The 27,794-nt window shown below is 52.7% G+C and overlaps 1 protein-coding gene across 6 annotated transcripts in view; it reads right to left on the bottom strand.

Annotated features, from left to right (window-relative positions):
* The window catches only part of Col18a1 (collagen type XVIII alpha 1 chain), a 115,216-nt gene that overhangs the window by 10,166 nt on the left and 77,256 nt on the right, over positions 1-27,794 (bottom strand). For 5 of the 6 annotated variants that reach the window (XM_008840441.3, XM_008840437.3, XM_008840439.3 and 2 more), the window contains 29 exons: positions 24,889-24,975; positions 23,080-23,136; positions 21,185-21,314; positions 16,968-17,044; positions 16,369-16,554; positions 15,999-16,025; positions 15,189-15,251; positions 15,010-15,096; positions 14,709-14,762; positions 14,417-14,575; positions 13,904-13,966; positions 13,061-13,087; positions 10,996-11,127; positions 10,458-10,520; positions 9,536-9,562; positions 8,681-8,716; positions 8,045-8,116; positions 7,734-7,769; positions 7,393-7,482; positions 6,379-6,408; positions 6,071-6,097; positions 5,689-5,751; positions 5,292-5,366; positions 4,471-4,497; positions 4,228-4,281; positions 3,785-3,859; positions 2,579-2,647; positions 2,089-2,131; positions 1,553-1,615 (listed from right to left, as the gene is read on the bottom strand). In XM_008840441.3, the coding sequence (XP_008838663.1) occupies positions 1,553-1,615; positions 2,089-2,131; positions 2,579-2,647; positions 3,785-3,859; positions 4,228-4,281; positions 4,471-4,497; positions 5,292-5,366; positions 5,689-5,751; positions 6,071-6,097; positions 6,379-6,408; positions 7,393-7,482; positions 7,734-7,769; positions 8,045-8,116; positions 8,681-8,716; positions 9,536-9,562; positions 10,458-10,520; positions 10,996-11,127; positions 13,061-13,087; positions 13,904-13,966; positions 14,417-14,575; positions 14,709-14,762; positions 15,010-15,096; positions 15,189-15,251; positions 15,999-16,025; positions 16,369-16,554; positions 16,968-17,044; positions 21,185-21,314; positions 23,080-23,136; positions 24,889-24,975 (1,999 nt within the window). The remainder of the gene's footprint in view (positions 1-1,552; positions 1,616-2,088; positions 2,132-2,578; positions 2,648-3,784; positions 3,860-4,227; positions 4,282-4,470; positions 4,498-5,291; positions 5,367-5,688; positions 5,752-6,070; positions 6,098-6,378; positions 6,409-7,392; positions 7,483-7,733; positions 7,770-8,044; positions 8,117-8,680; positions 8,717-9,535; positions 9,563-10,457; positions 10,521-10,995; positions 11,128-13,060; positions 13,088-13,903; positions 13,967-14,416; positions 14,576-14,708; positions 14,763-15,009; positions 15,097-15,188; positions 15,252-15,998; positions 16,026-16,368; positions 16,555-16,967; positions 17,045-21,184; positions 21,315-23,079; positions 23,137-24,888; positions 24,976-27,794) is intronic. The other variant, XM_029567077.1, reaches the window with a different exon arrangement.

Raw genomic sequence — 27,794 nt, 5'->3', positions numbered from 1 at the left:
TCTGTGTGCCATTCGCCTGTCCATCAAGCATCCAGCTGCACATTTCCACATCCAGCTTTCCTTCAGGACCTCAGTCAAACACCAGAGGACCATGCGCCGAGGCTGGGCCCACAGGTCTTGACTGTGCCCATCCCATCCCAGGCAGCCTGTACTTTTCCTGTCGTCTTGTTCAGCCTCTCCCTGCCTTCCCATCCTCGCTGGGCACCATTTCCATCGCACCCAGGAGTCTTGCACGGCACAGCAGGTCAGGGCTGGCTCGCTGCTTAGGCCGCCCTTTTTCAGCAGGGCCTTTTTCCTGGCTGTGGAATTCCACAGCACACGTCTCCCTCTGAAGTTTGGAAACATGCATGGTCTTCTGGCTTCACCCACATCAGTCAGTCCTCTTTTGACTGTGGGGAGTACTCCAAATCTTTTTTTGGCTTTGGAAACTCTAGGCCATCTTCCCCTCAACTGCTACTTCTCTAGTGACAAGCACGCTGGACGTCACTGCGTCCCCCCTCTGTGGACCTTCTGTCCTTTTCATGCTTCTGCTGAACAGATGCTGCACTGGCCTCTTCCTGCACACCTCACGGTCCTGGGGGTTCATGCCCCCAGCACACAGAACTCTCATTTCCAGCTGTTGCTTTCAGTCTTGGGGTTTACCCAGACATACCTCTGCTTTCGGAAGTTTCCTTTTAACTTTGGGACAGAGTGCTCAAAGTCCTGGGTCCAACCTGGCAACCGCTTCTCAGGAGACCTGGGTACCTGACTGTCCCTCCCCATCTCTGGCTGGTTCTGCATCCACGGACCTGTTCCTTCCTTATCGGGTACCAAGCTTTGAGTGCTGCTGGTAGGCAGAACCTGAGGGTGGAGTTTGCCTTTGCTCTGGCAGTCCCGGGGAACAACGTACCTGAATTTGAGTCTCTATCTGCAGGTCTGTTGCTCAGCTAGGACACAGCCTACTGATACGCTGATGCTTTCACTGACTAGGAGAGTGGCCTCAGCTCTCTGCCCTGCTAGTTTTTCCACTGTGTCATGGAAGGTTTCTCACCTTTTGCTCAGCTTTTCTAACTGTTCAGAACAGCACAGGTGCCCCCTGGGAAGGGCACTTGTCCACAGTTATCCCAGTAAGAGATAATGCCCCCTGCCCAATGGACACAGGGGTCTCTGCTGGCCCTTGGCTACTCATGTTCTTCAGGATTAGCCCATGGTGGTACACCTCAGGACCCTGACTGCTGGGGCTCTGTGTCTCTCTGTGAGTTGTTGCTGGTGTCCAGCCTTGTGCCACAGACGAACCCCTGCTCAGCTCCTCAGTAAATGGGGTTATGGGGACAGAACACTGAGCTGCCAGTCCCTGCAGCCCTCCCAAGCTCTTATCCCCAAACTGGGAGGCTAACTAGTGTCCCTAGGTCCAGGTCTTATCAGGACTTGGTGAGCTGAGAAAGCACTTTGTCCCTTCAGCATGCAGAGCAGCAATCACTAAGTGTCTGGCACCCTTAGGGCTCTGGTGTCCATTGCTGGAGCTGGCTATGCCAAATGGCCCCTCAGCCTGGGAGCTGCAAAGCATGCTTACCTGGTGGCCCAGGTGGGCCCACCTCTCCTTTGTCACCCTTTGGTCCTGAAGGTCCCTGCACACCTGGAGGAAGAGACCCCAGAACTGTCACGGAAAGAAAGTCAGAGCCCCTCCCACCCATGTCTCCAACCTTGTCTGCTGTGTGCATAGGGTGGGCCTAGACCAGGAAGGCTGTGAAGGAACAAGGTGGGCAGTCAGAATCTGAGCTTGTGAGGAGCTGAGGGTGTACTCCCAGAAGGCTGTGGGAGTCAGGAGAATGGGAGAATGCTACCACCCTCTGCCCCTGCTGACAAATGGGTTAGGCTCTTTCTGCCTTTGCTCTGAGCAAACCTGGGTGGTCACCCTGGGGCCACTGACCCTGGTTAGGCCAGAGCTTAGTGGGGTGGGACTGTGAACATGTCTAGCTCAGGAACAGGGCACTCAGGGTTAGCAGAGAGGAGTCCTGCAACTCCATTTCTCTAAATCACTGTGTGAGACCACTAGCTCAGCTGCTATCCTACCATCTCCATGTACTCTGTGAGCCCTGGTGCTCTTACCTTGCTGTCCTGGAGGCCCAGGTCGGCCAGACTCCACAAATGCCTACAAAGAACAGGCCAGAAGGGCCGCTGAGAGACAGTGCTTTAGAAAGCAAGGCCACCAGGGTCCCCAAAGCCAGAAGCCCCAGGTCCCCTCCCAGAGGCTAAACCAGTACTCCTTCCCTTAGGGGCTCTGGAAGGCAAGCAGGGTCTGGGATCAGGAGTCCTGGTCATGGATGCACCTGCTCTTATTAGTTGCCTTACCTTGCTGAGTCTGGTAAAACAGGGGTGCCCCTCAGTAACTGAGTCAGGGACCCAAGCCATTCCAGCTTGAGGCTGCCTCCTGGCCCTAGAGCCTCTTCCTTGGCCTTGTGTCCCCTGGGGACTCATAGCTCATTCACTGCCCCCAGGTGCAGCATATCAGATAGGGCCCATCCCAGAGATACCCAGAGGATGCAGGGGCTGGCAATGGAAAGGGAGGTCTCTGCAGAGTACAGCCCTAGTCACTTACATTGCTGTCATAGATGGGCATTCCTGGAGGGCCTGGGGGGCCTGGAGGGCCTGGGGGGCCAGGCATTCCCTGTGGGAAGACAGAAAGCTCTGGTCAGTCAGAGCCACCATCAAGCCATCAGCACAAAGTAGGGTGGCAGATGGGGGCAGACACATTTCTGAAAATCAGTGGAATCAGAACAGTGAATGCATTTGACAATATAAACAAAGAATTCATTCCTAACTCTTGTCTGTGGTCCCGCTGATGGGTCTGGTCTTCCTATTGGTCTTCCTATTTCTCGATCAGGTGGTTTTCAGGGAAATGAGGCCACATGGGCAGTGAACAACTATGGTACAAGAGGATGTGCCTCCAGGGATTACTAGCTGTAAACTTGGGGCTAGGTCACTCAAGGAGGCTTTGACTTTTGTGAATAAAATTTCAATTTTTCAAGGAAAGGGCACAGCCTGGCCCAGGCACTGGAAGAGTAAGCTCTGAGTCACATACTACCCCTGTGAAGGGTTTCTATGCAGAGTTCTGAGGACCCAGGTAAGGGACAGGCATGGCCAGGGCACCTAGCATGGCCTGTGCCAGTCCTTTAGCTCGGCAAATGCTGCAGTTTGTTCTTGATTTTGCAAACTGTTACTACGTTCTGGTCCTCAGAAGAAACAGCCGACGAAGAACCAATAGCAGCAATCCAAAGTCTGAACTCCCTCAAGTGCTTATATCCAGACCTCTGAGCCCACCTCTGCTCTGGGCAAAGCGGATGCACACAATCAGCCTGGAAGAGTACCTGCTTTGCTTCAGGAGAGAGGTTGACTGTATGAATGGGAGGGAGCTGGGCTGGGCGGGGCAGCCTGGGGAGCCTCTTAAGTCTCTGCCACAGGTGGAACAAGGCAAGCCCCCCAAACAAGCAGAGGTTCTAAAAGTTATAAAGTTATGTTGGGTGGACATGGCAAAGACATTCCCTGAAGCCCTGAGGTGTTATCCTCCAGGAATAAGAGCATGCACGTATGTGTATGTATAGGTGTCTAAGTGTACCAACACATATATGCGTATGTATGAGTATGCACGTAAGTGTGCCTGTCAGGACCAGCATACCTAGTCATATCACCAGCCATTTGAAACAGATGAGCTGATGAGCCATTGACAGATGAGCTGATGTCCCCACCCCAGCCATTCCCACTCCCTGATGTCCCAGCCACCTCTTCACCCTTACAGGACACTCACCCTCATGCTGAACCCGAGGCTGGCATCTCCAGGCTCCCCTTTCTCTCCCTTCAATCCGTTTATACCGGGGCGACCCTGGGAAGAACAGAATGGAAGGGCCTGTTAGGCACTGGCCAGCCTATGCACAGCTGCCCTCCTTCCTGTACGAAGCCTCCACACCCAGCTCCTGACAGCTCCTACCCAGCAGCTGGGGGAGGCAGGAAACTGACTAGAAGGAACCAAGCAGAGCCCCTCTCTGCCCAGGGCCTCCTAGGGGTTGTCTGATCCTCTTGGCAAAGTACCCCTCAGATAAGTACTAGGACGTTGGTCACAGAGGAGTAACAGCTGTACTCAATGACAGTATGGGGGGGCACTGTCCACTTCCCCCAAGGCCCAGCCCCCTGTGGGCCCAGCTCTCTCTACCCTACCCACCAGGCCCAATTTGCAGCCCACAAGGTTCTCACCGGCCGTCCAGGGAAGCCGATCTCACCCTTGTGTCCAGGCCGCCCATAAGGACCCTGCAGAGAGAAAGATGAGCTGAAGGGTAAGCAGAGCCTCCCTGTGAGGAGGGCGGGACCACCAGGGATAGGGTCAGAGCCATCACCTTTGAGGAGCGTCCCACTGCTACCCGACCCCATGGTTTCAAAGTTGCAGTTGGTGTATATACCCTGGACCATGTACTTAGTCCAAAGAAGGGCACTACTCACCGGGGGTCCTCGAAAGCCTGGTTCTCCCTGAACAGAAAACCAGAATTATGTTAGGTAGTATGGCTTGCCTTCTTGGGTCCCTGTGGATGCACTGGGTTGGCAGCAAAGGCTGTTGACCATGCCAGGAGGACACTAGCACAATACACATGCACTGGGGTTTGGGCTGAGGCATAGATGAGTGTGCCCTGGGTTCTGGAGGCTGGGGCCCTGCCCATGTTGCACACAGCTGGAGTTATCCAGGTCCTACTCAGTTACAGAGCTGCTGGTGGCGGAGTAGTTCTCTGGGCCTGGAGTCCTCAGCCCACGACCTAACAAAACTACAGACCACTCCCTATAGCTACCAGGCTCATTCCAGCACCTTCCAAGGCCTGATGGGGTGGGAGTGAGTACTAGCTAGCTATGCTCAGGCTTGTGGTCAGGTTCCGGCAGGCTCAGGGCCACAGGAGGTTGGAGGACCAGACACCTCAGTTGCACAGGGGCAGCAGGAAGCGGGATAGCCCCACCAGGCCCTGGGCCCCTTCAACTCCCACAGGCAAGGCGGGACAGAGGAATGAGCTGCTGGGCTGGGAAACGTGTCCCTAACCTCCCTGCAAGTAAGAGTAACAAGGGGGATAATTCAGGCCCCTGGAAGGTGTCGGCACTGTGAGAACACACCCATGTGAGCATGGTTGCAAGAGGCAAAGCAAGGGCACCACGTGTGGGCTACGCAAGGTTCAGGAACCCCGTTAAGGATAGGCTTGAGTGTATCATGAGCCTGCCTCTTTCTCAGGAACACCCCCTACCTGTGTGGTGTTCTCGAAGTGTACAAACCCCATTCTCACCTTGGCTCCTTTCTGGGTGGGGTCCAGGGCTCTGCCATCAGGGCCAAAGATAGCACCTGGCTCTCCCTTCTCGCCCTGGAATGGCAGGGTAGGCAGGACAGGTCAGAGCTTGATGATGGCAGTGGCCACAAGGCCTCGAACAACCCAAAGCAAGGGAGTCTCAGCCTGATAGAGGGAGGTGTGACCTGGGCCCTCTGAGTCGGTCTAACACAGATAGCATGCCCTAATGCCCTCTGGCCTGTCCCCCAAACTGTAACCTGGGCAGAGACAGGGACAGCCTCTTGGATCACAATGGAAGGCTGTCTGCTGATAGTTTGTCAGCTCTTGCTAGTCTGGGCAGCAGTGAAGTTGTGTTCTGGATCCTGGGAAAGAAGCAGGCCAAGCTCCAGTCCCTTACCTTGGGTCCTGGAAAGCCCTGCTCGCCTTTGGAACCCAGGTCACCCTTCGGCCCAGCGGGTCCCTAGAGTGGAGAACAGACAGGAATGAGGGCCTCTAATCCAGCCCCCCAGTCCTCACTAGTCTCTGTATCTTTGTGTCCTATGGTTGCTTCCTGGTCATGTACTGCCTGCCCCTTTAGGGTCCTGCCCATTATAGGTGGCAAGGGCCCAATGCCTCTCCAGTCCCCATTATCTTGCTGATGTCAGTGACCTCAAGGACAGTGACTATTCCCACTCCAGCTCACATGGCTGTCCTGAGTGTACTAAGAGCAGATCCCACCCCAACCCCCAGTGCCAGGGCACCAATGGGCAGAGATGCAGCTCTGGAGTGAAGCTACTTACGGGAAAGCCTGCGTACCCCGGCCTGCCCTGCAGAAAGAGGGGCAGCATGAGTTTTGGGGATACACTGCTCATAGGAAGCCCCTGACATTCTGTCCCAGCTTCCCTGGCCCACAGCAGACCTTTTTTTTTGTCTCTTTGAGACAGGGTCTTCCTGTAGCCCCAGCTGGCTTGGAACTCACTACATAGACCAGGCTGGCCTCTAACTCACAGAGATTCATCTACCTCTGCCTCCCAAGTGCTGGAATTAAAGGCGTGTGCCACCATGCCTGACCCACAGCAGAATTTCTTAGAAGCAAAATGGCACATACCTCGGGTCCTGGCACACTTGCTACTGTTCTCTGTTTCCAGGTGAGCAGAAAATAAAATTGGAGAAAAAGAAAAGTTGCTTTTGCGATGAAATTCACCTGGCATATTAGTCAGCAAAGCAACCCCACAGGGGAAGTGGAAGAACACTGCATTTTCTGACTGAGTTCTGACTGCAGGTGCCCAGGTGACAACTGAGCCACTTCCTGGGGAGATCTTTCCCACAGAAGATGCCCCCAGATTGGAGCATCCCTGTTCCTGGGACACAAGGCTGGTATCACTCCATAGTCCTATAACTCAACCTTCTGGATGTCCTCTGGCTTGCCATGTGGAGGAGGCAGCTCGGCTTACATCTCATGGTTATGCCACTGTCCCCTGGCTGGAGGTGACGGCCATGGCCTTTGGGTCTGCCTAGGGCCAGGAGCTCCAGTCCTCTGGGCTTCACTGTGATGTTATCTATATCTGCTCCTTGGTGTCTGTCCATGCCTGAAGTATGAGGCCTGAGCCAGGCAGCCGTGACCGTCTGAACCCTTGCTCCCAGGATTATACTGTCCCCGTCTCAGAAATGAGGCTGCTGAACCCCTGAAGGGTGAAGTGACCAGCCAGAGTCACAGCTCACAACTGTAGTTGGAATCTGAGCCCAGATGGCTCACTCTAGCCCCACTCTAGCTCTGTCCAGGGAGCCCCTCACCTGCATCTGAGCCCTCCAGAGATTTAGGCTTCCCGCTGCAGCAAAGTGAGCTCAGGCAGCAACGTGGACCCTGAGGCTTTTTGGGGGGTGCTGTGAGGGACGTGTTTATTCTGGAGCTAGGACGCTTGGAAGTAGGGGATATGTTGCTGCAGACACTGTGAAAAGGCAACCGTAGCCTTGGCAGCCAAGAAGGCCGAGAAGCCTTGGTGGGAGGGAGCTTCCAGCTAGCACAGCCTTCGCTCAAGAAGCGAGAACTCCTCGCCTTCTTCTGATATGTGTAGCATCTAGACTGAAGGACTAGCCCAGCAGTGCCCATCCATGTCCTTACATCCTCAGCTGACACGTAGCTCACAGGTCCTGGAGGTCCTGGAGGGCCAGGGAGGCCTGGATGCCCCACGCCATCCTTCCCTGGGTTTCCCTGGAAGAGAATGGCACAGAGCTCTTCATTCTGGCTGTTCTGGCCAGGATCAGAGTCTACCCACAGCCCAGACACTGGGGCCTGTGGACAGAGGCTGAGAGCTGCCCCTGCTGACTTGAGGGTTTCTGCCTAACTCTGTGAAGCCACATGGGTAGCCAGGTGGTATGGGGCTACACCCCAGGGCCTGGGCACAGTGGAGCTCCAGTTCCATTCTTGCCCACTGAGCCACCCCGCCTCTTGAGGACACTCACCTTTTCTCCCTGGCTCCCTTTCTCTCCTTTTGGCCCCTGCAGAGACAGAGGAGATGGATCATTGTAAGCAGAACCAGAGCCCATTCAGAGACCAGCCTGTCTGAGCCTGGCTTCCAACTGATGGGGGTCTATGTTTCCTGTGCAAACAGGGTCTTAGAGGATACAGGGTACCCAAACCCTGGCAAGACTTGTGTTTGGTTCCATGGGGCACAGTGTAGTAGGTGGGAGACGTGGGTGTCCAGGTACCCCAGAGCCACCTTGGATACCAGCTCTCCTGGGGAGTTCTTTCATGTATCCTTCCCCTCACTCACTGGGGGCCCAGCTGCACCCTCTCTGCCAGGCAGGCCGGGAAAGCCTCGGGCTCCATCTGCTCCAGTTTCTCCCTGGAACAGATAAATGGAAAGTCCAGAGTCAGCCTTACATCTGGGACACAGGCACCCTGAGAGGAGGCCACAGGACCTGTGGGCGTGACTATAACCTGGGTTTCTCCTGGCTGTTGGTTTAAGCCCTGGGGGCTATAGCAACCTCCCCCTAGGGGTGTGTATGAGGAAGATAAAGAAAGTGGGGCTGGTAGTAGGGCAGAGGTGGGCTTCCAGACAGCCCACAAGGCTCCCATTTGTCTAAGAGGAAGCCTGCCCCCCACATGTTTGGTACAGGGGAGCCTGGGGGTGCCCTGAGGCAGGGGTTTGGCCTACATGGTTTTCCCTGAATCAGTCATTAAATTATAAAGAAACAAAGGTAGGAGGAAGAATGAGGGCAGATGGGAGAGGCTGAGGCTAGGGGGCCAGAGGTCTCATTCTGTGACTTCTAAATTCAGGCCTGGCTGTCTCTGACAGTGCCTGATACCCTCCTCTACTGAGACATGAGGGGGCGTACTTTTTGGTTTCCACCAGACCCCTCTCTATCCCCACTAGGTTCAACTTCCTTATCCCAGGCAAGGTACCTACCTTGATTCCAGGTAGTCCCGTCACTCCAGGATCCCCCTGAGCAGACAAAGGGCTCCATAAGTATGTGCCAGCCCATCCCCAAGTCAAGCTGCTTTCTTCTCTCAGGGGTCGGGGGTGTTCATCATGCAGGATGCCCCCTGCCCCCCATCTAGGACCCTAGGTGAATAAGCAGGGACCCAGAGGCCCACATAGAGGGTCCAGGACACATCCTAGCAGCTAGCACAGGGTTTGGATGTTCTAGAAGCTGGTGGCAGGTCCCATCATCTCCACTATAAGAAGCAGGTCTCTGAAGTAACTTCCCTCTTAACATTTAAAAAGCTCAGCATAGGCCCATCGGAAGATCCAGCCCTTGAAAAGTCCTGTGTTTTGCAAGTCACAGTAAAACACTCTAGAGGGAGCAGGGTGACAATAAAGGCTGGTTAGAAAGTGGGAACCCTAGTGGGAACTGCTGTGGTGTCCTCTACCCTTGCTCCTGCCCTGGAGAGCCCAACTCAGGCCCGAAGGAAGGCGGGGACTGTGGGGCCAATCTTGTAAGCTGTGTCCCCAAAGATGAGAATAAAGCTCTGGGTTCCTCCAGGGCATCCTGCTCTACCGTCCCTGAGAATGGGGGTGTGGGAAGCTCTGAGCTCCTTCCGAGTTCTATCATGCTTCAAATGTGTGAAGCCAAGAATCTCACATTATAGGGCTTCAGCAAGGTGGGCTATACAACCCCATCAGTGTCTGGGAAGGGGTATGTGACTATTTTCCCATGAGGCCTTCTGCTATATTTTGCAAACTTCCCTGCTGAACTCACAAAGCATTAACTCTCCAGAGAGTGGGCAGCCTAGGCAGCTCTCCATGAAAGACTTCACTTACCTTGAGTCCTGGCAGGCCTGGAGGTCCCTGTCAGAGTAGAGGAGACAGGCATTAGTGCATCCATCCTGCACTAGTGGGATAAAGAGATGCTTTATCCCATTAATTAGCCCTTTCCAAGTGTCATGGCTCTAACTGAAAACAGAAAAACCTAGGACATGAACATGCCATGGCCCAGGACCCCAGGGCAGAGCCTTCAGTTATAATGGGCATCACGGGGCAACTGAAGAAAGTATATGAATGAATGAATGAAAGACACTTGGGAGCTCTTTGTGCAAAAACTACCCTGGAAGCCAGCTCTGCCTGACTATAGTCAAAGCAAGCCTGTATTTTACCTAAAAGATAAAAATAAGCAGTGTACTTTAACAACTGTCAATTAACATCTGCCTGTGGCTGACCCAGGGATTGGGGGTCTGCCTGGTGTCCTGAAGGCCAAAGCTGGAGCACCCTGCTACGCCTCCTCAGGGGAGAGCGGCGGCCTCAAGGAGAGAAAGTGTCTCGGGCAGGGCCGCAGAGTATGTGCACACATACATGTGCCTGGATGCACCTGTCATTTGGGACTTCAGCTTCTCCTTGCTGACCATAATCCCAACTATGCACAGGTCAACAGAGAAAAGTGGGTGTATGTGGGGGGGTCCTCCTCCAAATGCTCCATTAACTCCAATCTACTCAGGCCAAACACTGTCACTTCCCAAACTGCAGCCACAGAAGGAATCAGTATCTTTTAAAACTAATCTGCCTATCACCACCTCTCTCCCTCCTGGGAACAATCTGCACCCAGGTCTTTCCAGCTCAGAATTTCTGGGGGGGAGGGGTGCTATGACTTATTATCTCCATAGGCTCTGCAGGGGGCTCTCTGCCCCTTGTGGGACTGTCCAAAGACACCTCTGACCTAGGACTCTCCCACTCAGTTCCCAGGCAGTACCTGGAGCCCATCAGAACCTCGGGCAGTTGACCAGAAGGGTGCTCCAGAGCCTTCCATGTCGTCCTGAAGGGGACATATGACAGACACTTAGTCTCCATTCCTTATAAGAAGGGGCCCTCCCTTAGGTCTGGAAAGTGAAGATGGGGAAAGTGAAGTAGATGAGGTTTTGTGTGTGGAGCCGGGACCCTGGTGAGTAGGCGCCCTGCTCAGTCTTAGGGCTCTGATCTGAGTGTGTGTAAGACAAGTGTGTGCCTGGGTATACAAGCAAGTATTCAGCAGTCAAGGTATAAAGGGGCTGGAGACAGCAGCCATAGACATTGGGATAGCTGGGCATAAACATTTGTGCTTTGAGTACACTAAAGCCAAGCCAACACTGGGCAACTCAGTGCTCAGAAGTGGGGATGCGAAGACAGAGAGGGGAAAACCCATGGCAGCTAGAGCTGGGCCTCTGCCCAAGGAGTGCTGCTCAGCCCGTGAACTGTCTGGAAGGGAAACAGCTGTGGAGTGTAGTCCAGGTTTTCTGAGAGCCCAGACTCACGAATCCAGCAGCATATCCTGGTCCTGGTGGCCCGGGAGGTCCCGGGGGTCCTTGAGGTCCGGCGGGCCCAGGAGGTCCCACCAAACCATTCTTTCCAGGTGGGCCAACAAGGCCAGGGTCTCCCTTGCTTCCCTGCATGGTAGAGAGACAAGGTCATCACCCTTTGGTTTCAGAAGCCTCAGGTGTCCCTGGTGTTTCCTTATGATACTTTTTAAAAATCTGAGCGATAAATCACATTCTACAAAAGAGAGCATACCCCTCTGGTTTTATGAGACAATTTCATGTCGTTAAACAACAAGGCCAAGTGAAAGTCACAGGCACACAAACTGACATGGTGGCCTGTTACCTCAGGACCAGGTTCCCTGATGGTGGGGGACAAGGACAGTGAGGAGCATGTAGAGTAGGTTAGGAGGAAGGACAGGCCACTGGAAGGTACAGGGAGAGAGGGGCTCTGGGTGGCTTTGCGTAGGAGCCAGTGGCAGTGACTGGGGAAACAGGTATCACTGTGTCCTGAGGGGGCAGGAGCCATGAATATGTGTGCTGGGACTTGTCTAAGAGCCCGAGGGACCCAGAGGCCTGGTGAGGGTCCAGACAGCGGAAACAGAGTGGGGTAGGGACTTGGGGCTCAGACAGAGAGGTCCTGGTTCAGAGGGTTTAGCTCCACGCAGGTCAGCCCTAAGAAAGAACCTGACTGTGGAGACGCCCCAGGGATTCTGCTAGTAGCCAGTTCACCTTGAAGTGAAAACCGAGACCAACCACCACTCTCTCCTGGGCTGTGGAGGCATGTGACAGTATGAGAAATGTTCTGAGCCCAGCCTGACACAGGTGCCTGCTCATCCTGGTTCCCGCCTGCTATGGTGGGGCCCTCCGCCTGGTCTCCGAAGTATTTCAGAGACCTGTTCCTGGACTCCTCGTGTCGACACCAGTGGTCTAAACCAGGAAATGTGCTGTGCCATCAGCTGCACCTTAGGGCTGGTTCTACTACAATCCTCACTCTCTGGGTTAATCTGTCCAGGTGCCAGGCACCTTTTTATGGTGCTTAAAAATCTCACCTAATTCCTGATCTTAAGGTTTCTAGTTTTTAACTGGGTTTAAGACCAGGCTGAGCTACATAGTAAACTCAAAGCAGCTTTGGCTATATGAAATTCTGTCTCAAAAAACAAAACAACTCCTTTGTGTCTAATGAGGATGTAGGGATCTCAGCAGGTGCTGGATCTCCAACTGTAAATGTAGCTACTCGATTTCATGTACGTAACCTGGCTCAGCTGTCAACTCTGACCTTCATCTGAAACCGCACTTATTTATCCTTGAAGACCCTAGGGGGGGACGCGCGCATGCGTGTGTGTGTGTGTGTGTGTGTGTGTGTGTGTGTGTGTGGTGTGTATGTACACATACAAGTATACATATGCAGATACCAGTAAGTGTACATGCAGAGGGACAAGTGTGTAAGTGTAAAAACCAGTGTCTGTGCAGATACAAGTATGAGGTGCAGAGAAGTAAGTGTGTGCCTGTTTACATGCATGACCCGTGTCAACCCATCAGGCCTTCATTTCCTTCTGACATCCTCATCTATTCTCTGATGCCCATACCGCCCTGCTCTGCTCTCCCCGCTGAGTTTTCCTCATCAGCCCCAGCCAAGAGCTGGGGTCCCTCCGCTTTCCCTCTGAGTGCCAACCAGGATACCCATCAGAACACAGGTGGGCCAGGGTGGCCCTCCCTGAGCAGCTGAGGGTAAGGATGCTGGGCTGGGCATTTCTAACCCTGGAGTATCCGACTTCCTTCAGGAGCTACCAGGGAGCCTTCCCCTTGCTCCTGTGGACTTGAAGTTCATCTCCAAACCTGACAGCTGGTCCTGCTGCATCAGCATACCAGAACCGAGTGGACACACACACAGGACAAACACCACTGTGGCCTTGTCTGGGGATTCCAGCAGGACAGCTATTGCTGGGTCACCGTCAGCACCAAGGAGTATATGCTCGCTGATCATGGTGCCCCCTGAACCTTGTTGGGACCCTTCTAGGAAGCAGGTGGCCCCAGCTCCGCCAGAATGGGTATTGACTTGTACCTTGGGTCCTGGGGTGCCCACATCACCCTGTGAGGAAAAGAGTAGGATTACAATAAATTCAAACACTGCCACAGTGAGTGGAAAAGAGCAAGTCAACGACCCCAAGTGCAACTCTGCCCACCCCACAACAGCACTGTCTGCTGCATGCTAATCTAGTTGTTTCTAGACTTGCTCCTGCCCTTCCTTATCCCGACTGGTGGGGATGGAGCCCCTGGGGAGCAGAGAGGGGAGTCAGAAGAGCCATAGACCAGAGTGTCTCAGCCTGACTCTGTGTCATGTTGTCCCCATCTCCCCTATGAATGCCTCCCAGAATATCTCCCAACAGGAGAGAGAGCCCATTAGGCTCAACTGAGAACTGAGCCCAGTTCTGGGCAGAGTTCATGTAAAAGAACCTTCTGCTGTTCAGCCCCACTAGTGGGGCTTCTAATCCCATTCCCAGAAAATATTGGAAGCAGCTCTCCAGACAGCTTCCCTCCCAGCTAGCCTCCCTCTGTCTGTGGCATGAGACCATGACAGATCATGTCAGCAGAGATTGGCCTGCCCCTGAAGACCTCTTCTCTCAATGCAACTAAACTTGAAATAACACTTTTAAATGAAAGGAAGTGTTGGATCCTAAAAAGTGGCTGGTTTAGCCACAGTGGTAAGAAACATATATAAGGCTTTAACCTAAGCCCCACTGGCCACTGTCCTAAGAATCTTCACAGGTTTGAGTTCCAGCCTGTGCCCATGGCCCAATCTAGCAACATGTGCCCTCCACAGGCCCCAAGCATGTAATATCCACCACCCTGTGGCCACAGGTGTGTGCTGGGTCACATCTACCCTGACCCATAGGAATTGACTTACAAGGCTGCCTTTCTGGCCTGCCACTCCTGGTGGACCCTCTTTTCCTGGAGGACCTGGGGGACCCTGGGGACAGAAGGCCGAAGTGAGACATGGCACTAAAGACTTCCTGAGAAGTCAGGATATAGACTATCCCCAACACAGGGCACATACATAGTCTGGAAGGCACTGCCACTGTATGGAGACCACTGTGGGGTTTTTTGGGGGGGGCGGGTCTTTTATCTTTTTCTGAGCTGCCAATCATTTTGGAGAACCAAAAGTAGGAGGCTATGTACCCATTCAACCCAGAGGTTAAATGTGTAGCTCATGGTCAGCTAGTGGGTCAACACCCCTAGAACCATAGAGTGGCCTACCCAGACTACCCCCCCATCCCTGAGGGTGGCCCCCAAATGGGAGCCACCTCTACCTTGAGAAAGAGATATGTGATGTATAGCCTTGGAGATCTGAGGTGGCTCTGGTAGGAGGCCCCACATGGTGCTTCCCCCATTCCCAGCCCATGAGAGCAGCAGGACTTACCGGGGGTCCTGGAAAGCCAGGAGGCCCATCCCGCCCAGGCACACCAGGAAGGCCTGCAGGTCCTGGAGCATGGGAACTGTTGACTCCAAAACGTCCTGGCTCACCGGGAAGTCCTGGGACTCCAGGAGGTCCTGGGGGGCCAGGGAAACCTCGAGGGCCCTAGACATAAGCGATACAGTCCACTATAGAATGCATGGTTCGGCTGGGTAATAATCCTATCCCTAATGATTTGTCCCACCCCCACAGGTTCACACTGAAGTCTCAGAGGTCATGGCCTGTATGTGTCACTCACCCTAAGGCTCTCCAGGTCTCCGCTGAAGCCAGATCCCTCCATGTCAATGAAAGTCTGAGGGAAGGATGAGAGGCCATCACAGAATGCAAACCAGCCCTCTTGAGCATTAGGCAGTACCACCCAGCTGTCCCCTAAACACCCTAGATGCCTGAGGTAGAATCAGGGGCCACCATGTTCACCCCACAGCCTGGCTACTAGCTTCAGCCCGAGGCAGGAGCCCATCCTCTTGGGCCAACAACCATCAGGAACCAATCGCCAGGGTTGAGCACCAAGGCCCTGAGAGGCCAAGGGTGGAACTTACTAGTTTGTCCTGTCTAAAGGAGGGACCCGGTGGCCCCGGAGGTCCTTGGGGTCCTGGAGGTCCTCTTGGCCCAACACCAGGATCTCCCTGGGACACAAGACAAACCTGTCATACTGAGGCCACTTCGGGTCAGGAACTAATACAGAAAAGGAGCCATACCCTGGTCTGTGCACACTCACCTTCTCACCCTTAGGGCCTATGTCTCCTGGGGTCCCTGGAAAGCCCTGAGGTCCAGTGTCACCCTGAAAGACAAGGGTAGGAGCTAGGCAGGGAGAAGCCTCTCTCTCCCTTTACACTACGAAGCTTGGCCACAAATGTTCCTCCTCCCGGAGTTGGGGGTAGTGATGTGAGCCAAGCCCTTAAGGGGTTCATGAAGGCCCAAGAAGTCTGGAGGGACCATACCACAAAAAGGACCCCAGAGCAAAGGCCAAGACTCAAGAGTGACACCGCTGGCTCGGAGAACCGTGAGCCTGGGAGACGGCATGGAACCTCTCCAGAGATGCCAACTCTGGGAACCATGGACATCCCTGCCAGAGTGGTTGCTAGATGCATTACATGGATATGTCTGTAGATGTGCACATTTGGTGAACACGGTACGCTCAAAGAATCTTCCAGCATGACTGAGCTCAGTGGTTGTCTGAGTCTTGACAGGTGCAAAGAGCCCCCTGTTCTGTCAGCACGAAGTACCCTGTTCCCCGGGCTCTGTAGTCCTCCCCTGCACTCTGATCTCCCAGGTCTTGCTGTGCTCTTTTCCCTCTGAGGATCCAGAAATGATACCTCTCCTTGTTTCCCAGTAATCACCAGGAGCACTGCAATGCACAGGTCTAACTACCTTTGCCCACCTGTAGCTGGCCGTGAAGTTCAACACGAGTGAAGCTGCCTTTTTGCAGTGGCCTCACTGTGAACCTTCTACCTGTGTTGGGTGCAAATGGCCTAAGGGGCCTATGCAAACACTGTACAGTGACTGGCACAGAGAAAATCAAACTTACTGGTTTCCCGTCTTCACCGGGGTCACCCTGGAACGTGTAAGAGAAGTCATTAGTATGGAAATAGCTCTGCTGCCACACTCAAGACTGGACATGGAAGCACACCAGCCCTCACAGCCCACGATGAGCCCAGAACAGCTGTCTGCTGCTGACAGCACTTCTGCAGTGGAGCTCAGGTCCCAGGGCTCGCTTTGGCACATGTCAAGTCTCCATGCCCCAACCACCATCCAGCTCCAGTGTCCAGCAGAAGATTAGTCAGCTGAAGGTCCCTAGGGTCCCTAGGCTGCTGCCCCCATCCCAGCCAACTCTCCTACTAGCCCCCATCAGTACCCCAAGCTCCAGCCCAGACCACCCATGGGAGGCTAGTACTTACTGGCTCACCATCCCTTCCTGGAGCACCATCCTTCCCAGGTGGCCCCTGGGGTCCTGGAAGTCCCTGTGCCCCAGGGACAGGTTGTACATTGGGACTCTGTACCACTGGGCCTTCGGGACCCTGGGGACCAATTGGGCCAGGTAGGCCCGGAGCACCTGGTTCCCCCTTTTGCCCCTTCTGACCGCCCTAGGGACAAAGAGGACAAGAAGGCATAGGTTGCAGTATTCTGTATACAAATTCACCTCACACTGCTCCTGGACTCTCCCAGGCCCTGAGTCTCAGGGGGTACTCCAGGGGACATGCAGGGAAGACTTATGGTAGGGGGATTTGCAGGATGGCTATGCAGAGGCAGTGTGCAAAGCACAGGGCAGAGACACTGTCTGTGTGCAGGGCATGGGGCAGAGGCACTGTGTGCCAGGTATAGGGCAAAAGCACCATGTATGGGGCACAGGGCAGAGGCACCGTCATGTACAAGGCACGGGACAGCAGACCAAGGGAGGGGTGTGGGCCTAAGGGCATTGTTAGAGTCACAGTGAAAGGAGCAGAAGGCACTGAGGGCTCTGGGTGCCCTGGGTCAGGGGCATAGGAAGTAGCTTCACCTTCATCAGGCCGCCTCCAGGGCTCCGGACACTCTCATCCCAAGCACCACTTGAATCTGTGCCAGGAAGGGTCTCAGCTGGGAAGAGGCAGGGAGGTAGACACTGTCAAGCCCAGAGCAGTCCCAGACTCTGCTCTCAGCCCAGCTACCCAAGCCTTACCCTCTTCGAGGAAACCAAGAGCCCAGGGTTGGGGGACAATGGGCATGGCTACCCACCAGGAGGAAAGAATCACAGTCAACACAAAGTCACACAGCCATTCTATGCAACCCCAGTGACACTGAAGCCTTCCAGAAGATTCTTCCTGGATGTGTTTTAACACCTCACCATCAAGAGGCCCTTCTTACTACTTTTTCTCCTTTCAATATGTAATTTGAAAAACTAAAACCCAACAGAAATCTTGAGGGATGAACCTAACAGACCTACCCATATCCCATTACCTACATCGCAGCTCTGATACACAAAGGCACATGTACACACACACACACACACACACACACACACACACACAAACACGAGTACACATGCACACAGTGGTCAATTCACACATACAAGCAGGCATACATGTATGCACACACAGTGGTGAATTTGAATTCCCGCACATGCAGGCAGGCAAATGCAGGCAGGCACACACGCACACATATGTATGTACACATACACACACACACACACACACACACACACACATTTTGTTTTCTTTTCTACAACTATCTGAGCATCTGTGGAATTTATCATGACCTCTGCCCTGAATACCATGATGTCTCAGGAGGGTAATGTCATTCGTCCTTCACAAGTCTGTGCCACATTCAGGGAGTCCAACCCTGCTGCCTGTGCTGACCCCAACACGGTCTGCACTCCGGTCTCTTTTGGCTTCTTCTCTGGGGATGGTGACCACGGGAACATCAAACTAGGATCTCCAGTTCTCTCAGTTTTGTGCCTTTTATGTGCCTGATTAGCAAGCGCTGCCCGGGGTCAAATCTCAGCCCTGTCAGCCTACTGCTTGGTTCTAAACAGCTTTTGAGTTAAGAATGGTTCTTACAGTTTTATAAAAACAAGAAATGTTCAATGATCACAAAAGTCACAGAGAGAAAACGCCCAGAGATCCAGGTGGCCCTCAGGTCCGAGGTGGAAGTGACCCCACCAGTCATTACTTCCTCTGCCCTCCCCCCGGCCCCGTGCTTGGCTATCTGCTATGGCTCAGGAGCACATTTTCATTGGAACTGCACAGGTGATAGATCCTCTCTGGGCTTCTGGGGCACTATATCCTTGTGATTAGTGGGGTGACACTTGGAGGTGGCTCCCAATAATCTCTCATTATGTGTTTTAGCACCATGGACTCCAGACAGTATGAAATTTACTATGTCAGCATGCCACACATCTTGGGGACCCACAGAAGTTTCCAATTCCTGAGTGCTGCTTGGGGGCATCTAATGCCCTTAGTTGGGGCACAGAGCCCCCCTATTTTAGGTTGGGATCTGTGCTCAGTCATCCCCAGCTGAGCTAGGTAGCTGGTAGGATTCAGGCTCTGTAGTCACACATGAGGACTGGCCAACCCTGGGGAAGACACCCCCTCCCCCCGCCGCCACACTTCTCCAGGCTGCACACACAGTGTGCTCAGGTTCCTCGCTCATTTTCAGGGCTCTGGGGGAGGTTTGTCCCCAAAGTAATTGGAAACATATCCACTTGTGGCCTGTAAGGCGGAGAATGCTGTCTGGCAGAGGGTCACTGGTGACAGTACTTGCTGACACCCTGTTATGGGCTCACCTGTTTAGCAAGGAGCAAGCCATTCTTGCACCCGAATCAGGATGCTCTAGTAACCAACACCCACAGCCGTAAACACGGTCCACCTGCAGGAGCAGACAGCCACCTCTGGCCACAAGGGGGCAGCATAGGCTCTCCATGCAATGGTCATGGGATGCTCAGACAGCAAACCTGAAATCCCTGCCTTAGGGGACATTTAAAACTGTATAAACATTGTTAAGAGAAACCAAACAAGACCTAAATCAAAGGCATTGATGGGTCTTAAGAGTCATTAGCAAGGTGTCAAGGCTACCAACCCATCCCTACCCAAATCCCAGCAGGCTCTTTACTTCTTCTTTATGGATGTGTGAATGGCAACAACTAGAATCCAAAATTCAAGTGAATATGCAAAAGGATGGGAGGGCTGGGTCTACCTGACCAGGGCAAGACAAATGCAGTCAACACGGGCAGGATCTGGGATTCACTGCTTAGAGGGAGAGCCACAGCTCAGGACAGGAGGGGAGATCCACAGCTCAGGGGGACAGATGGGGAGAGCAACAGCTCAGAAAGAGACACTGGTATGGGTCATTTACAAAGACAGAGTCTCAGCAGGAGAAAGAAGTTTTTCTAACAGTGACAGTGACTGGAGACACAGGCAAAGTTTTTATTTTTGTCTTTTGGGGGTTTTTTTTGTTGTTTGTTTTTTGAAACAGGGTCTCCTTGTAGCCCCAGCTGGCCTGGAACTTGCTATGTAGACCAGACTAGCCTCAATCTTATAGAGATTTACCTGCCTCTGCCTCCTGAGTGCTGGGATTAAAGGTGTGTGCCACCATGCCCTGCCCCGTAAACAGTTTCTAAAGAGCAATTTACTAACCCTGTAGAGGAGCTTGGTTTGGTTCCCATGACCCAAATTCCAAGTTGTAAGGTGGCTTATAACTGCCTACTCCAGTTCTAGGGGATCCAATGCCATTTCTGGCCTCCACCAGAACCTGCACATAAGTGGAGGGCACTCACAGATAAAAAAAAATAAAGCTGGTCATGGTGTCTCACGCCTGTAATCCCAGCACTCAAGAGGCTGAGGTAGGAGGGTCACAAGTTCAAAACTGAGTCACCAGTCTGAACTACATAGTGCTTCCAAGAGGGTTGGGAAGAGGGGGGGGGGGGGCGGAGAGAAAGGAATGGATATAAGACAAAGAGATTGAACCCAGAATAACGGACTCTCAAAACTCAACAATAAGAAAACACACGGTCCATTAAAAACCATGCATGGGATGTGGATATTTACTGAGACACAAGCACATGAAAAGATGTCCATTGTCATGGAGGTGAAAATGAAGGCATAAGGCAGGCTGCCTCGAATCCATGACACGGAAAGGACTGCCATACACTGCGGTGGTAAACAACTTGTGTGATAGCTGGTGTAAGATGGGACAGAAGCCCCAGAACAGCTTCCTCTTAAACTGCCCCAAACACCCCAGACACCCATCACCGGATAAATGGGCAAGTACACTGTGGTCTGTCCATGCCATGGATGATGGGCCAACAACTGACCAGCTATGATGTGGGTGAACTTTATAAAAAAAAAAGGACACAATGCCAATCAGTCCAGAAAAAGGCACAAGGCACTATTGTGTGTCACCACTTATGACACTCTGGGAAAGGTCAATTGTCTGTGGTCACAAAGGACAGAGCAGTAGGGTGGGAGTGGGACTGCCAGTAGGGTGAGGCCATGCTCTCTGCCTTCCCTGAGACCCCAGGGCACAGGTGGTCAGGGCAAGGCTGACCTCCAGGCACATGGGCCCACACAGCCCAGGGAGGATGTGAGTCCCCCAACTCATGACCCAGAAGGTGGGCATTTTGCCAGCCTTGGCTGACTTGGCTGACAAAGGTGAGCAGTCCCAAAGGCTGGTAGTCTGGTGGGAACTTGGACTCTATGTTCTACAGCTGTGAGGGCCTGAGTCTTGTCGATACCAGGGGGAGCTGCAGCGGAGTCTGTTCTCCTCAAAGCCTTCAGGAATCCCATGGACACTCTAAGATCCGCCCATAAACCCTAGAACTATCTATAAGGCTCTGCTGTGCTTCTATCCCATACAGCTGTGAGGTGGAAGAGAGTGTTTATGATGATTACTGGGGTTAGTAACCCAGCAGCACACAGAATACCCAAAGACATACAATTCACATACGACACGTCTCTGGTATCCCAGATCTACTGCAGATCAGTAGCCCCATGTGTGTGGCCCAAATAGCTGCCTTCATTGAGGAGGACATCTCCAACCCCATTTGTTGACCTGAGGCAGAGCCTGAGCTAACAACGTGTTTTTCCCTACATGAGTCCTCCCTTGAACCTTCTTAGCAACCCTGTAGTCCCTTTTGCTCTCCTACGCACACACACACACACACGCACACATACAGACACACACACACACACGTACACACACACACACACACGTACACACATAGCACACCTAGAAAAGTTTTACCTCCTACTGAATCCACTATGGTTTCTTCCTCGATTTCTTCTGTTCTAGAATCCTCAGTGGTGCTGCCTCCAGCCAAGGGAGGAGAAGTGACAGGGGGAGGCTGGGGGAGCCTCGGTGGTAGGGATGTACCCTGAAAGATAAAAACCGAAAACCTGACTCCATTACTCAGTGAACACAGCTGTCTCATGCATACATGAGCCGGCAGCTCTGTCTGGCTTGGGTTGACAGCTTATGAAACAAATCCTTACAGGCTTTCAGAGAGATAAGGAAAACATCATTTTAGTTGGAATGAATTTCCAAGACTCTTCAGAGTTGTTTGCTTAAGGGTTTTCATCAGCCTGAGGGTTGGGGTCATGTACCTAGAGGGTCCCTAATTCCTAAGCCTTGACACTACCAGAGTATCATGAACAAGAGCTTCCTGAGGCTCAGGACAGGAGCTTCCTGTGGTCAGGGGTCATTAGAGGGTGAGTTTTAGCATCACAGACATCTGAAGGAGGGCCCTCCAATGTCACTCTGGAGTCAGTAGAGCAATTGTGTTCTCACTGAGGGTTATAACAGAGACTTCTCCCTTGGCCCCAGCCCAAGCGCTGGCTCAACACTGACTTCCTACTGCTGGTGGGGAGGAAACTTCTCTGCCTTTCACATCTTCTTTCCTATGCCCAGTTTCAAAAATGCAGCCAGGGACCTCTTGGCTCACACTAGCATGGTCTGTATGCTATCAGTGACAATGTGGTCTAGTAGACGGGCCCCAGGGATCATCAGGGCAGCTCCATAAAAGCTTGACTGAAGGCTTCCCTGGACACTGTTAATGTCACCATCATACCACAGACACTGCAGGCTCAGGTGGATATGCTAGACCAGAGGTCCATGGCGCTGATCTCCAAGAGGAAACTTCCACATGGACCCTCAGATTGGCCAGGGAGCCCTTCATAGTTACCTTTGGGGTGGGGTTTTCTCGAGTGCTTCCCAAGGCAGGGTCTGGCTCCTGGTTTGAATGGGTAGGTCATGAGGAAGACTGAGGTGTGGGTACCTGAGTTGGTTGCTAGCAATCCCTAGTCTATGGGCACTGTTACACTGCTTCAGCCTGGGGTGGCATGACACCCACAGGTATCTCTGTACTCCCAGCACGTGCTGTACCCAGGGCGTCCTGTGCAGAAGCAGTAGCTGGAAAATCCAACCCACATCTATGAGGAGGAGGGCTTGTGGTCATCGAGAGACATAGGCTATTGGACCCTGAGCAAGGCTATCATTGGGCCACTATCCACAGGGATGTGTTCAAGCACTCTGTTGGATACCAGAATGCAGTCCTCAATGGCCTGTCCCTATCCCAGTGCAAAGGTCAGGGGGGTCCCAACACCTCTTCTAGGGATGGGGAAGGGACTACTGCCCATCATGGGGCCACTTAGCAGCCTGCCATCTTGATGGCCCTGCTGCCAGCATCCAGGGCAAAATCCACCTCCAGGACAGAATCTGCACACTAGATGCTGGGGGCACTGGATGGGTCCAAGAGGTTCATCCAAATATCCCTTTCGTATCTGGGACCCTCTGCCCCTGGCTCCTTCTGTGTTCTCAGGGGGTTGGGCTGGAAAAAACACACACAGTGTGGCTTTCCAGAAACTTCCCCACAATGCCACTTGCTTTGTTCTCATATCAGACATAAGCCAGCAGTGCAAACAGAATTCTAAGGTAGCATCTAATCTAAAAGCTCTCTTTAGCACAGACCCTCCTGCCCAGAAGCCAAGGCAGCAGAGGCAGAGGGAGGCTATGGCATCTACCTGTCCTGGCTGGGCATTTGCCTTCAGGACAGAGGAACTGCCAGGATGAGATGCCCAGACTGTACCTGTGAGATCTCCCTTAGGGAACCAGGGGCAGCCTCATCACACACAATGACTCACCTCCTCCCCCCATGGCTCACTGCTCTCTTCCAGGCCGCTTCCAAAGTCCCCAGACGCCTGCAGGGTGTAAGAGAGGCAAGGGAGACATCACCACCAGAGGGCCAATGACGGGGCAGCAACTGGACATAAAACAAGACCTCAGCCCCTATCGAGTCAGCTGCCAGCTGCCAGACTTGCTCTTCAGCATCCAGGACAGCTCTCCAGAGGGATGCACACTTGTGTCCCTTTCCTGTGACGTGGCCACCCTGTTTTAGGATGGCATCCTTGGGGGACAGGCCAAGCGGGCAGGCAGGCACCCTGAGCAGCCTGTCAGTGTGTCCAAGTCCAGGTTGCCATTGAAGAAGTGTATGTCGAATGTCAGTGCCTGGTGGTCACGTCTTTACCCATCACCTGCCTGGGCTGCCCGTCCTTGTGCTCTGCTTTCCCTGCAACCTGTCCCCTGCCAAGGTGCTTATCTTAATATAAACCTGGGGGAGAAACACCACCTGGGCCCATAGTGACCTCAGTGTCAAAGTGGCCCATTTGGGGTGGAGGTACAGATACCCAGATGGGCAGTGTGTATCTGTGTTCACTGGAAGCCATGCCCAGAAGCAAGGCTTACCCACTCACTAGAGACTGGCAGTAGATAGAAGCCAATCACGTTTCTGATTTCTCTCCTAGAAAAAGCCACAGCTCTATAGTGTAAAATATTAAAAAACATGTGAGTATAAGGCAGACAGACCCCACTGCCCACAGCTACCCACAAGCTATGTATGGCTAGGGGGTATATTGTGATATACTGATTCCCTCAGGACATGGCTTTTCCTCCTGTCCTGCCCTCTGGGAACTGGTGAGTTGTCTTCCTTCGGTGTCATGAGATTATGCACATGCAAAAACAGATAACAAACATAGCATACAATCAACAGGCAACCACACATCTCACAGAGACAAGCACACAGAGAGACACAGTAGGCACAGACACACACAGCACACAGAGTACACACACACAGAGCATACAGACACATACAATACATGGCACACAGACCATACACCTACACCATACACAACAGACAACCGAGCATCACAGCATATCACATACACACATAATACCACACATGGCATACACATATATCATGCAAAACACAAAGAGTCACACAGAGCACATGGAGAAACAGCAGAGCAAACACAGCATACACAGAGCACACCACAAACAACACACACAGTATACAGAAAATAGGCACCCCCGCACACACCACATGGAGACACACACACAGACAACAGAGACACACAGTAGACACATACAAATAAACACATACAGCACACAGGCTATACCCACCCACACCACATACAACAGACATACACAGCATATGATGCACACATCACACACAACAGACACAAATACATATTATCACATATATTAGACACAGCACAGAGACAATACACAGCACACAGATAACAGCAGACAAAAATTATATGCACACACAATGAAGCACACATAGCACACAGACAAAAACCAAAGCTACGCATATATACCGCACAATAGCCACACACAGCATTCTGAGAAACACATACATCACATACAACACAGAGACACAGAACCACAAACACATCATACAAAGACATGCACGCACGTGCTTTTTCACTCTGGAACCCTCTTTATCATATAGTACCTCTGTGGGGTGGTCTTTGATATTTGCATTCCCCAGGTTGTCCAAAATGGGAAGTTGAGACAAGGGACAGGATCTGAAGCCACGGATTCCTGGCACTCAACTGGTATCTTTTGGCTTTTCCTAGTATATCACTTTGGGACCTTCCATCCACATCACTCACCCTGTCTTCATCCTCCTCCTCCTCATCCAGGCAGTGCACAGGGCTCACATGGGGGTTTCTGCGTACTCTCAGTTCGGAGATCTTCCCCTAAACAAAGGGAGAAGATCACTAGGTTGTTGTGGTTTGTAAGTGAACTATCTCCCGATGGGCACGTGTGTTTGAATACTTGGCCCCCAGCTGGTGACACTGTGTGGGAAGGTTAAAGAACCTTTAGGAGATGGCGACTCACTGGAGGAAGTGGGTTATAGAGGAATGGGCCTGGAGGTTTTATAGCCCAGCCCTATTTCCTGTTCACCCTCTGCTTTCTGACCACCTATACAATGTGACCCTGCCTCCATGCTCTCCTGCCCATGACAGACTGTGTCCTCTAAAACTGCAAGCCAAAATAATCCCTTCCTTTCTTAAACTGTTTTTTGTCAGATACTGGTCACAGAAACAATGAGAGAAACTAATACCCTGGGGCTCTGGAAACAGGTGCAGCTCCGACACACGCTGGCCTCGAGCCTAGCCCAAGACCACAGATCCAAGGACGGAGCTCTCACTGCAGCATTCACCGGGAAGGCCATCAGTGTCCAGGAGTGTGAGCAATGAGGGCCTGCGGTGGAGAGTCTGTAGGGATGGGGGTGGGGCTCCACTAGGGACAAGCCGCAGGGTGGGCATCCCTGAGGCCAGGATCCCCCCAGCCCCTGACCTGCCACACACACGGGGCTCCCCCAACATGAAGTTGGGCCCTGCACCCTATGCTTTGTTTCCAACTCTCAAGTGTGCCCTGGGTGTGTCTGAGAACACTGAAAGCTTTCCTGTAGGACAGTATAGAAATCACACATTCTTTTCCCAGTTTTTGTTGTTACTTTATATTTTACTCTGCTGGATTTATTTCCGTTTACTAAATAGAGACCACACAATTCTGAAGTGACTTCCTAATGGTTCGCATCAAAGAAAGGCCTGTGTGGGAGTGGGTGGACTTCTGTGAGGCTGGATGGTTGGTACCTTCCCAGGACTTTTTAGTCTGTTGTGTGTGAAATTCACTGTTGATGTTACGTGAATGGTGTGACACTAAATCTGGATTTCCTACCACTTTTCACATCACAAAATAGCCTTTGGGTTTTCCCAGTCATTTGGAAACGTAATGGACAGAACCTCTTGTAGGCTGTGCCACAGCAGGTATTGGCTCTCTGGCTCTGTCCCATGCTGTGCCTACTGACAGATCTTGTTTATCCCAGGAATGACCTGAATCCAAACACCTCATCAGCTGACCTCAATCATACCTCCCTGTCCCCACCAGGTGACAGGTGACAACCATCACCCCCCAGGCCCCAGCTGGGCCGTGGCCTGAGGTCTCTCTCATCTCTCAATGCTCAGCTCTACCTGGCTCCTCCAGGAACTAATCCCTGATATCATCCAGGGGGTCAAGGCCACCCTGAACCAGATCTACCCCAGACCCCTCATTCTGCACATCCTTTCCTATGATGGAAAAGCCCATGTGCTTGTGTATGTACACCTTGGTTTGCCCTGGTAGTGAATGAGGAGCCAGGTGACTAGAACCCAAGTAAGAGAGAGAGAGCATGCGAAGTAAACCCCAGGGGACACCTAAATACCCTATAGATGACCAAAAATATCCTGACTTGGTCATCTACAGCCAGGCCAAGGCCATCCCTGGCCATGAGTGTTAATTTTATGGCAATGGGGCACATACTCAGGAATCACACCTACCACTCCTTCACTAAGGGTCCAAGTCACGAGATAACTACAGCGGTGTAGTATCACAGCAGGCTTGTTCTCCCCGCCTAACTGTGGCACATTCAATGTACTGGTCAGGGGAAGAAGGCCTCTAGGGAGGAGGGGCAGAAAGAAGACCCCGGCCTATGTTAGCCCTGTGGGCCACAGTGGGCCACAGAAACAGGGCTTGACCCTCAGAGCCAACACTGTGCTAGTACGGCTCCATGTCCCTTATCCCCTGTGCTACAGCAATCTGAGGGTCAGAAGGCCTCTAGGTCAGGGAAAAGATACAGCAGGGGTCTGTGCCCACAAAGGAACAGAGGGACAGTATTGGACCAGCAGGTGAGGAATGGTTTGGCTGTGTCTGGTCCAAGGGGGTTCTGGGAGCTCCAGCCAGCAACAGAATAGTGTGTAAGTGCACGTGATTGGGTATGAGAGATATTGGGTGTGTGTGTGTGTGTGTGTGTGTGTGTGTGTGTGTTGCAAGTAAGAACACAGACCTAACATCGCCCACGCATGTCTAACAGCAACAGAATAGTGTGTAAGTGCACGTGATTGGGTATGAGAGATATTGGGTGTGTGTGTGTGTGTGTGTGTGTGTTGCAAGTAAGAACACAGACCTAGCATCGCCCAAGCATGTCTAAGAGCCCTGCACAGACAGAATATACAGGGCTTACCGATGCAGAGGAAGAAAACCACTTCCTGCCAACCAGCCTCCCAGGTCAACCCACCAGCATCACCTAGGATCAGGATGAGCACCTCAAGATGCCCACACAGAGCTGCCTCAGCAGGGGTGTCACAGTGACCAGCAAGAACCCCTGAGGTCAGGAGGAGTTGGGATTAAATATTAGAAAATTGCTTCCTAAGGGCAACACTAGCTTCAGGAACCTTCTGGGTGATCTCAGCACTGGAGGAGGGCCCGGGGGTTCCCCACAGACCGGTCTACTGCTGTAGATGGTGCCACACGCTCTGCCAAGGCTGTGGGATACCTGTGAGTAGGAGCCTGCAAAGGGCAGAAAAGCCTTTGTCTTCCCTGGATCCTGCCTTACATCCTGCTCCTGCCCAGTCTGGAGCTGCCTCAGTCTGGACCTCTTCCAACATTCAATGTGGGATATCCAACTGTACAAAAAAAAGCCACAAGACCCACCACAAATATTTAGTGGACTTAGAGCCAAAAGTTATGAAAT

Source organism: Nannospalax galili, unplaced genomic scaffold (genome assembly GCF_000622305.1).
Source record: "Nannospalax galili isolate Female #2095 unplaced genomic scaffold, S.galili_v1.0 scaffold619, whole genome shotgun sequence".
In the NCBI taxonomy this organism is placed as follows: Eukaryota; Metazoa; Chordata; class Mammalia; order Rodentia; family Spalacidae; genus Nannospalax; species Nannospalax galili.
The sequence above is the reverse complement of the archived record's forward strand: the minus strand, read 5'-3'. Positions and strand labels throughout refer to the sequence as shown.